Source organism: Epinephelus moara, chromosome 3 (assembly GCF_006386435.1).
Source record: "Epinephelus moara isolate mb chromosome 3, YSFRI_EMoa_1.0, whole genome shotgun sequence".
Lineage (NCBI taxonomy): Eukaryota > Metazoa > Chordata > Actinopteri > Perciformes > Serranidae > Epinephelus > Epinephelus moara.
This window is the reverse complement of record NC_065508.1, coordinates 1,860,508-1,871,982: the sequence shown is the minus strand read 5'-3', so window position 1 is coordinate 1,871,982 and position 11,475 is coordinate 1,860,508. Positions and strand designations below refer to the sequence as shown.

General features: G+C 41.2%; 1 protein-coding gene across 1 annotated transcript in view; it reads left to right on the top strand.

The window, feature by feature from the left end:
• LOC126386808 (NACHT, LRR and PYD domains-containing protein 12-like) overlaps positions 1–11,070 on the top strand; it is a 13,534-nt gene extending 2,464 nt beyond the window's left edge. Inside the window, exons 2-13 of the mRNA XM_050039403.1 lie at positions 809–919; positions 1,688–1,786; positions 1,948–2,029; positions 2,191–2,419; positions 5,061–6,858; positions 6,941–7,114; positions 8,433–8,606; positions 8,845–9,018; positions 9,292–9,465; positions 9,866–10,039; positions 10,170–10,216; positions 10,314–11,070. Of these exons, the coding sequence (XP_049895360.1) occupies positions 809–919; positions 1,688–1,786; positions 1,948–2,029; positions 2,191–2,419; positions 5,061–6,858; positions 6,941–7,114; positions 8,433–8,606; positions 8,845–9,018; positions 9,292–9,465; positions 9,866–10,039; positions 10,170–10,216; positions 10,314–10,888 (3,811 nt within the window). The 3' untranslated portion in view covers positions 10,889–11,070. The remainder of the gene's footprint in view (positions 1–808; positions 920–1,687; positions 1,787–1,947; positions 2,030–2,190; positions 2,420–5,060; positions 6,859–6,940; positions 7,115–8,432; positions 8,607–8,844; positions 9,019–9,291; positions 9,466–9,865; positions 10,040–10,169; positions 10,217–10,313) is intronic.
• Positions 11,071–11,475: the final 405 nt, after the last annotated feature.

The following is an 11,475-nucleotide window of genomic DNA, read 5'->3' as shown; positions in this document are numbered from 1 at the left end:
TAACTACTCATTTGTTCCTTATTAGTTCCTCAGTAACTACTCATTCGTTCCTCATTAGTTCCTCAGTAACTACTCATTTGTTCCTTATTAGTTCCTCAGTAACTACTCATTCGTTCCTCATTAGTTCCTCAGTAACTACTCTAATTTTGTGTAGCTTATTGTAAAGTGTTACCAGTATTATTTAAACTGTCCATCTATATTTAAATTAATTTTGTTATTACACAGATAAGCCAAAAGTTAATTGTAAACTAGGTGCTTTTTTGAAGCTTGTCCTTCCTTTGTCTAACTAACATTAGTTGTACTTTAGCCATGCCGTGTGTCTTTGTTCTGCTATTATTGTATGTAATGTTCATGCTGCAGACCAGGTGATGTGGTCTTGAGTCAGATACATTACCTGAAATGGAAAAATTTATGTTTGTACGTATCATATCATAAACTTTTTAGTATTGTTTCATTTACTTGTGCAGAATGTTATGTTGTAATTAATAGAGCTAATTTTAAATATTGTATTTTATTCGGAAGTTTAATTTAAACAATGCATTATTTTTTTTAATTAAATTATTTAGCCTACATTTTAAATTAGTAAAATAATCATTAACTGCTGCAGTCAAATAAATGTAGCGCAGTATAAATCACAATATGCAGTTACAAGCCAGATTGTTGTTTGTTGTTCATTCTTGAATTCAAGTTCAAATTCATTTGTACTGAATTTGATGGTCGGTGTGAAGGTATAAAAACAGAGGCTGGGTGATTAAAACTGTAACATCACCTCCTGAAAGTCTTATTCGTTTTCTTCTCTGTTTAAAAGGTTACAGCGATGGTTATGGCCTGGACCAGGACCTGGACCTGGACCAATGTCCATGAAGACAGATTTTTCAACAAAAGAATCTGCTGAGCTCAGGGATGAACAGCGAGACATGTATGTGAACTTCATAAGTCTTTTAATACACACTGGGTGGTACTTGGACTGTAAATAAACTGGGTTCATTACTTATTTATTAATTGGGTAGTAAACAGACTGGGCATAGTTGTATATTAGTTGTAAATTTTTGGTCTGAAATAAAGTAATTAATTCATTCATTCATTCATTCAATAATAAACTGATGTGGGAAATGCTTTACAGGTCAGAAACAAGCAGCTGTAACAACAAAATATCATTTTTAAAACAATTAAACAAAAATGATGATAATGCAATAGAAACATTAACAAAGTATAAAATGAAAAGATTCAATACATTTTAAATACAGGGAGATAAATCTTCTGTTCTGCCTTAGACGTGAAATATTAAGTATAAAACATGTAGATTTCCCTCCTCTTGGCAGTGACGTATAATTCTGAGGTATCTGTACAATACTTAAGAATTTACATCTGATATTACTTTATTCTGTTTACCCCATGTCAAAGTTACTTTTTAGATTTTACATACAAAATTTGATCTGTTTAAGATCAAGATTATGTTTGTATTGTTTGAGTATATGAAGCAGTTCCACCTCAACATTAAACTGCTGCTTACGTAATGATGTCATAATACTTTTACTTTCATATTTCCAGCACATTTTGTTGCCAAAACTACACTGTGTGTGTTTCTACTATTACTGAAGTAAAACATCAACATATTAAAAGCAGAGCAGTGGTGTTTGTTGTAAAAATAAAGTCTTTCTAATATGTTTTTTTTTTTTTCTATGAGACCAAACAGTCCTGTTCCCTGCTGTTTGTCCATGAAGAGTGATCGTTCTATGGCAGACCCTCTTTATTTCAAAGATGGAACCTGCTCTGTTGATAAAAGGTACGAATTTAAAATGATTAAGATGATGAAACCAGCTGTCGGTCAGTTTTAAATCAGCCAATCACTTCACAGGATTATAAGGGGGAGGAACAAAATACATACTACTCTGCTGAGTCCCTTTTGTTTTTAAGTGATTCTCCATAATCGCAGTTGTGTTTTAGTTTTTTCAGAGTTGATCAGGAGACATCAGAGGTTCCTGCTGGTCACTCTGCTCATCAAACAGACCTGGACTCCATATTTATGGTACGTGAGTACAACACATTTTACTATAAAGGAAACATTCTGCTCACAGTGGTCTCTGTGATGGACATTTCAAACCAGGTGTCAGTCCGTGTACAGACTTGACAGTGTGTTTCATAATTTTAGTATTAATGACGAATAATTACTTAAGTGTTTCGTTCCAGCTGCTTGAGGAGAACATTGTCAGTTTTGTGAAGAACGAGCTGAAGATGTTTCTGAGGGTCCTGACATTAGATGGCACAGAGTGCTTGGGCAGGCAGAGTGAGGATGAGGAGGTGTTGGGCGGTGAGGATGAAGAGCAGAAGAGGAGCAGCAGAGAGGCGTTTCTGAAGATCACACTGAACTTCCTGAAGATAATGAAGCAGGAGGAGCTGGCTGACTGTCTGCAGAGCAGTAAGAGGGTTTTAACAACATAATGGAAAGAGGAAGCTACAATTAAGAACATTTATTAGATCCATGATGATTGACTCCAATGAATGTCTGCTTAAATGGGACAATACAAGTTATCATGCAAATATTTAGAAAAAAAACACACTATTAATAAAAAGAACTGATCACCTCTACCACTAATGTTAATAATCACATGTATCTCCTCTTATTCTACATAAATTAGTCAAATTGTCAGATTATTGTTCATTCTGCTGGACACTTTTGCATTATGGGGTGTTAAAACATTTCAGCCACGAGGGGCCAGTAGTGCTGTAGCGCAAGAAAGTGGCTGAAAGTAAACCACTCTTGTTTTAGTGGCATCCCTACCCCCACTTTGAATAAGAGTGGCATACCATAAAAGAATCAGCACAGGACATTAAAGATTATTTTTTGTGGGCTTTTGCCTTTAATGTATAGGACAGTGTGTGAAATGAGGAGACAGAGAGAGTGGGGACTGACACGCAGCAAAGGGTCACGGGCCGGACTCGAACCCGCAACCGCTGCATTGAGGCAATGCTTCTGTACATGGTGCGCCGGCACTATCCTCCACGCTACTGACGCCCCCAGCACAGGACATTAAAAGCAAAGTAGTATACCATAAAATATTTGCCATTTGACACTACAACAAGAGTGGCATACCATTAAAGACTTGGCATGTGACATTAAAACCAAGGTAGTATACCATAAAATAATTGGGATAGGACATCAAAACAAGAGTGGCACATGGTAAAAGAATCGCCATATGAAATATAAGGAAGAGCGGCATACCATAAAAGAAATGCCATGTAACAGTTAAATAACTGTTGCATATTGTGGAGGAATTTGCATATGACCCTAAAACAAGAGTGGCATACCACTGAAAACTTGGCATGTGACATTAAAACCAAATACTAGTAAACCTTAAAAGATTTGGCATATTGACCCTAAAACAAGAGTGGCGTACCATAAAAGAATTATCATATGACACTAAAACAAGAGTGGCACACCATAAAATAATTATCATATGACCCTAAAACGAGAGTGGCACACCATAAAAGGATTAGCATAAGACACTGAAACAAGAGTGGCACACCATAAAAGGATTATCATATGACCCTAAAACAAGAGTGGCACACCATAAAATAATTATCATATGACACTAAAACGAGAGTGGCACACCATAAAAGAATTATCATATGACACTAAAACAAGAGTGGCACACCATAAAAGAATTGGCATATGACCCTAAAACAAGAGTGGCACACCATAAAAGGATTAGCATATGACACTAAAACAAGAGTGGCATACCATAAAAGAATTATCATATGACACTAAAACAAGAGTGGCACACCATAAAAGGATTAGCATAAGACCCTAAAACGAGAGTGGCACACCATAAAATAATTATCATATGACACTAAAATGAGAGTGGCACACCATAAAAGGATTAGCATATGACCCTAAAACAAGAGTGGAATACCATAAAAGGACTGGCATATGACCCTAAAACAAGAGTGGCATACCATAAAAGAATTGACATATGACCCTAAAACAAGAGTGGCATACCATAAAAAAATTGGCTTATGACACTAAAACAAGAGTGGCATACCATAAAAGAATTCGCATATGACACTAAAACAAGAGTTGCATACCATAAAAGAATTGGCATATGACACTAAAACAAGAGTGGAATACTATGTAAGAGCTTAAATGAGATTGGCATACCTTGCAGGAATAGGCATGTGACACTAAACAAGAGTGGAATACCAAATAAAATAATTGGCCTATGACCCTGACATAAGAGTGGCATACCATAGCAAAATTTGGATATAACATTCAAATAAGAGTGGCATACCATTAAAGACTTGGCATTAAAACCAATGTGGTATACCATAAAATAATTGGGATACAATATGTCATCAAAACAAGAGCAGCATACCAAATGAAAGAATTAGCACATAACACCTAAACAACAATTGACTACCATAGAAATAAAAAATGACATATGACATATGACAAGAAGAGCAGCATGCCATAAAAGAAATGGCATGAAACAATTAAATAACTGCGGCATATCACGGAAGAACTGGCATATGACACTTAAGCAGGACTGGCATACTAAAGAATTAACAAGAGTGGCATTCCAAATAAAGGAATTAGCATGTGACAGAAAGAATGGCATACCAAAAAAAAGAAAAAAGATTTGGTATGGGACATTAAAACAAAAGTGGCATACCTTTCAAGAATTGGCATATGAAGGGGGGGCAGTAGCTCAGTCCATAGGGACTTGGCTTGGAAACTGGAGGGTCGCCGGTTCAAGTCCCTGCCCAGACCAAAATATGGAGCGTGGATTGGTAGCTGGAGAGGTGCCAGTTCACCTCCGGGGCACTGCCCTGAGCAAGGTACCGAACCCCCCAACTGCTCGGGGCGCCCACCCAGGGCAGCCCCCCCACCCTGACATCCCCCCATTTGGTGCATGTATGGGTCCTGTTTGTGCTAAAAATGATGCTAAGTAAGTGTGGCATACCATCAGCTACTTTTTGATCATGGTGTCACACTTCTAGAGCAACTTTTACATTTCCTGTAATTTCCACTCAGTGCTGTTATTTTTTTCATGTTCTTTCAGAAACTCCTGCATTTTGCCAGTGCAAACTCAAATCTAATCTTCTGAGGAAGTTCCAGTTCATGTTTGAGGGGATCGCTAAAACAGGAAACCCAACCCTTCTGAATCAGATCTACACAGAGCTCTACATCACAGAGGGAGGGACTGCAAAGGTCAATGATGAACATGAGGTCAGACAGATTGAAACAGCATCCAGGAAACTAGACAGACCAAAAACAACCATCAGACAAGAAGACATCTTTAAAGCCTCACCTGGAGACAAACCAATCAGAACAGTGATGACAAAGGGAGTGGCTGGCATTGGGAAAACAGTCTTAACACAGAAGTTCACACTGGACTGGGCCGAAGACAAAGCCAACCAGGACATACAGTTCACATTTCCATTCACTTTCAGAGAGCTGAATGTGCTGAAAGAGAAAAAGTACAGCTTGGTGGAACTTGTTCATCTCTTCTTTACTGAAACCAAAGAAGCAGGAATCTGCAGATTTCAAGAGTTCCAGGTTGTGTTCATCTTTGACGGTCTGGATGAGTGTCGACTTCCTCTGGACTTCCACAACAATGAGATCCTGACTGATGTTACAGAGTCCACCTCAGTGGATGTGCTGCTGACAAACCTCATCAGGGGGAAACTGCTTCCCTCTGCTCGCCTCTGGATAACCACACGACCTGCAGCAGCCAATCAGATCCCTCCTGACTGTGTTGACATGGTGACAGAGGTCAGAGGGTTCACTGACCCACAGAAGGAGGAGTACTTCAGGAAGAGATTCAGAGATGAGGAGCAGGCCAGCAGAATCATCTCCCACATCAAGACATCACGAAGCCTCCACATCATGTGCCACATCCCAGTCTTCTGCTGGATCACTGCTACAGTTCTGGAGGATGTGATGAAGACCAGAGAGGAAGGAGAGCTGCCCAAGACCCTGACTGAGATGTACATCCACTTCCTGGTGGTTCAGACCAAAGTGAAGAACATCAAGTATGATGGAGGAGCTGAGACAGATCATCACTGGAGTCCAGAGAGCAGGAAGATGATTGAGTCTCTGGGAAAACTGGCTTTTGATCAGCTGCAGAAAGGCAACCTGATCTTCTATGAATCAGACCTGACAGAGTGTGGCATCGATATCAGAGCAGCCTCAGTGTACTCAGGAGTGTTCACACAGATCTTTAAAGAGGAGAGAGGACTGTACCAGGACAAGGTGTTCTGCTTTGTCCATCTGAGTGTTCATGAGTTTCTGGCTGCTCTTCATGTCCATCTGACCTTCATCAGCTCTGGTGTTGATCTCCTGATGGAGGAGCAGTCAACCTGCCAGAGTTCCACACCAACAGCAGACAAATCTGCAGTGAAACGCTTCTACCAGAGTGCTGTGGACAAGGCCTTAGAGAGTCCAAACGGACACCTTGACTTGTTCCTCCGCTTCTTTGTAGGTCTTTCCCTGCAGACCAATCAGGATCTTCTACGAGGCCTGCTCACTCAGACAGGATGTTGCTCACCCACCAATCAGGAAACAGTCCAATACATCAAGAAGAAAATCAGAGAGAATCCCTGTGCGGAAAAAAACATCAATCTGTTTCACTGTCTGAACGAGCTGAAGGACCATTCTCTAGAAGACGAGATCCAACTGTTTCTGATTTCAGGACGTCTCTCCACAGATAAACTGTCTCCTGCTCAGTGGTCAGCTCTGGTCTTCATCTTACTGTCATCAGAAAAGGATCTGGACGTGTTTGACCTGAAAAAATATTCACCTTCAGAGGAGGCTCTTCTGAGGCTGCTGCCAGTGGTCAAAGCCTCCAACAAAGCTCTGTGCGTGCACAGATAGACTGATTGAATATCCATTGAATCCATACAAATGTGACTTACTGTTTGTTCATTCTTGTTTTTCCAGGTTAAGTGTCTGTAAGCTATCAGAAAAAAGCTGTGAAGCTTTGTCCTCAGCTGTTAGCTGTCAGTCCTCTCGTCTTAGAGAGCTGGACCTGGGTGACAACGACCTGCAGGATTCAGGAGTGAAGACACTGTCCGCTGGACTGAAGAGTCCACACTGTAGGCTGGAAACACTAAGGTGAGATGAAGTCATACGCAATCTTTTTGGTGCCAGAGGAGGAGCTGAAAGGCCAAGTCACAGCCTTTCAAGGGAACTGCCACCATCAGTGGATTCACTCACTGCGAATTAGCACAATTGACCAAAAAAGCCTTTTAGACACTGCTCACCTCGAAGTGAGTGGAGAGCCTCGGGGGTATGGCCCCTATCAGACAGAGCACATGCAGGTTGCTGCATCTTTTTTTATGCCTCCGCGCTGGCAATATCCATATCTGTACATACGTACATCTGTCCGTCCTATTCTTGTGAGGACAATAGCTCAGGAACGCCTTGGGAGAATTTCTTCAAATTTAGCTCAAATATCTTGAATGCAGGGATGAACTGATAAGATTTTAGTGGTTAAAGGTCGAAGGTCAAGGTCATCTAAACCTTGCACCCATCTCATTGTCATGAACAGGATATCTCAGAAACACCCACAGGGAATTTCTTCAAATTTGGCACAAATGTGCACTGTGCAAATGTCCACTTTAAGTCAAGGATGGAGTGATATGAATTTGATGGTCAAAGGCCAAGGTCACTGTGACCTCCTCTGTCACATTCTCATGAACATAATATATATCAAGAACACCTAAAGGGAATTTCTTCAAATTTGGCACAAACATTAGCTTTAACTGTAACCATGCAACCACAGAATCACCTGTCCTAAACTTCATAGCCACTGTGAAGTAAACTCATATATCTGTACCTTAAAATCTTTAAAATAATGGACAGGTGGAGGGCACCTGTTCCAGCTCTGACAGGAACAAATAGTACTTTCAAACAGTATGTTGGCCACAGGGACAAAGAGATCTGTGTAGGTACATGACACCCTCAGAAAGAGTAGAAATTACAGGGAGTACCACCAGCTGGTCCAGGAGCTTCACCTGGTTGATGGTCGGTTCAAAGCTTATTTTAGGAGTTCAACAGTCTGCTGTCAGTTGTCGAGTCTGATTACAGTTAGTAAAAACTTGCCTAGGGTAACGTTGAAATTTTAGCTTAACCCAAACTATGTATGCTGCACTTGACAATGCCACCAAAGAAGGCCCACATTTCATTAGACAATGACTTTGGGTACTTTTCCACTCTGAGTTGAAGTTCATTTAACTCAAGGCATTCAGGGTATTCCTGCAAACTGTGCGGCACATAGAGCAAAAACACGAGACATTCAGCAATGCAAAACAGATGAAAACTATTAGGCAAGGCCGCCTCAGGCTGCTAAAACGTGCTCTGACTGGTCAGCGCCTTATGGTTGAAGGCTTGCTCTCCCTCGAATAGAAAATATTTCCACCTTTTTTATCAGGTTATATCAATCAAGCCTCACAGAAGACTGCTGTCAGGTGCTCGCTGCAGTTCTCAGTTCAGAGTCCTCCACTCTGACAGAGCTGGACCTGAGTAACAACAACTTGCAGGATTCAGGATTGATGCAACTCTGTGCTGGGCTGGAAAGTCTGCACTGCAAACTGAAAACTCTGAGGTAAGATCTTCAAGTTTGTTTCAACTGATCTGCGGTGTTTTGATTTTAAAGAAGTCCGTGCTGGTTTGGTTGTAACTCAGTGTCAGATCCAATTCAAGTAATTGTTGTTTGCCAGTTTAGATTACTGAGTGTCATTTTGGACTGTCTAAGCCTCGATCTTCAGGTCCACTCTGTCCTTCAATCTCAATTAAATGTTATTAAACTTCAGAAATATGTTGTTTTCCCTTTATTTACCCAGGCTCAGTATCTGCAATCTGTCAGAGAGAAGCTGTGAAGCTCTGGCCTCAGTTCTTGGCTCCCAGTCCTCTAGTCTCAGAGAGCTGGACCTGAATGGAAACTATCTGCAGGATTCAGGAGTGAAGTTGCTCCTTGTTGGACTGGAGAGTCCATACTGTCGGCTGGAGACTCTCAGGTTAGATTCATTCATTTATTTGGATTGTCATAATCACAGGCTGCATCAACCCCACTGGTGTTCTTAAAGGGGACACGCCCCTCCAGGGGTCCCAGTTATTGCGAACATGAATTAAGACGTTGCTCTATCTCACCTTCACCTCCTCACTTTAGATGCCCCCATCAATAACAATGTTCCCTGACAAACATACATGGTTCTGACACTGAACCACTTCCTGTCTGCTGACAGTGAAAAGCTGAACACCAAAAATATCTCTATTCCTTTTTCTATCAGGTTGAATCAAACCAGTCTTACGGACGAAAGCTGTCCTGAGTTTTCAGCCGCTCTCAGCTCCAACTCCTCTACTCTAACAGAGTTAGACCTGAGTAACAACGACCTGCAGGATTCAGGAGTGGCGCTACTGTCATCTGGACTGGAGAGTCCAAACTGTACCCTGGAGACCCTCAGGTCAGCTCTTCGATATATCACCAGTCACAGCCCACACACTAACAACTTACTCCCATCTTCTTAACGATAACAAAACCTACATTTCATCATTGTTTTCAAAGATCTGTTTTTTAGCTTGTCAATGTTTCATCTTAGTCATGGATAAAAGGTCACTGACAAACATGAGATGTGTGAATTTGTGCTATCATGCCATAGCTGACCATGTTGACAGTACTGCTCTTTGTGGGAACAGAGTCCAACATGAAGGAAGCTATCGCATCTTGCTAGCTGTGTGTATTTCACCTATTAGCTCTGCGAGTGGTCACTGTGTCAACAAGCCTCTCGAACCACATGTTTCATGAAGATAAATTTCTCTGCGCCATGACCAAGCTTTTAGTTCTTACACTAAGGTTGTTTGCAGTCTGTCAGGCTGTCTGATCACAGAGGAAGGCTGTGTTTCTCTGGCCTCAGCTCTGAGCTCCAACCCCTCCCATCTGAGAGAGCTGGACCTGAGCTACAACCATCCAGGAGACTCAGGAGTGAAGCTGCTGTCTGCCGGATTGGAGGATCCACGCTGGAGACTGGACACTCTCAGGTAGGACAGACAAGCTGTCAGTTTGTTTGTCAGTAATTACTCAAGCAGTGGGGACATATGACTTTAATGCACAAAAAGTCTTTGGATGAGAGTTAGATAATAACTTGACTGTTCTTCTGTCCCCTCACAGGCTTGATCATGGTGGAGTCCAGAGGCTGAAACCAGGTCTGAGGAAGTGTGAGTATGTTTTTGGCAATAAATCAGACATTGCAGAATAGAAAACTAAAGGTTTGTTTTTTAACATATTAAAAATGAATTCTGTCGTCATCCTTAGATGCCTGTGATTTGACACTGGACCCGAACACAGCACACAGAAAGCTTCAACTGTCCAAAGACCTCAGAAAAGTGACAGTTGTAGCCCACGAGCACAAGTGTGCAGATCGTCCAGAGAGATTCAACTGCTGGTTTCAGCTGCTGTGTAAAAACGGTCTGACTGGTCGTTGTTACTGGGAGGTGGAGAGGAGAGGAGCGGTGTATGTGGGAGTGACGTACAGTGGAATCAGAAGGAGAGGGCAGGGTGTTGACTGCAAGCTCGGAGGAAGCAGTAAGTCTTGGAGTGTGTACTGCTCTGATGAGAACTACTTTGTCTGGCACGATGACAGACGAACAGCAGTACGCACCGACCCGTCCTCCGTCTCTCACAGAGTAGGAGTGTATGTGGACTGTCCTGCCGGCACTCTGTCCTTCTACAGAGTGTCCTCTGACACACTGATCCACCTCCACACCTTCTACTGCACAGTCACTGAACCCCTCTACCCTGGGTTTAGATTCGGGTTTGGATTCTTCGGTTCCTCTGTCTCTCTGTTGCAGCTGGAAGACAAAACCAACACTCACAGAGGGCCAAAGTAAACCAGACCACAGGTGTAAATATAGACTGTGCAGGTTGGGCAGTTGCACTAGGGCCCATAAGGTGAGGCGGCCCATAGAGAGAATGGCCCCTCTTACAATATATAGGGCAGAAAACGAGGCCTTGTAGGTAATTCAGATTGCCACCTGCTATTTATGCCTCACATATATAGCTTTTGTTTTAGTAAAACAGTAAAACAGTCAGTAGCAATCTATAACAAAATGTGTAATAAAATATATGCTTATTCTACATAAACATTAAATAAAAACTGTTAATTCCTCATTTCTTTGGTATTTTTGTCATTTTTTAAAATTTTTGTCATGTTTCTGGGTAGTATGTATGTTGGCAAGGCAAGGCAAGTTTATTTGTATAGCACAATTTAACACAAGGTAATTCAAAGTGCTTTACAGAGACATTAAAAGCAACAAGACACAATTTAAAAGAATAAAAACAGTCAATTAAACAGGGAAATAGAAATTGAGAATGATAGTGATAATAAAATACAGTAACATAAAATAAAAACAGGCTCAATACATTGAACAGTCAGGATAAGAAAAGAAGTAGAATAATAAAAGGCATAAATCAGCAG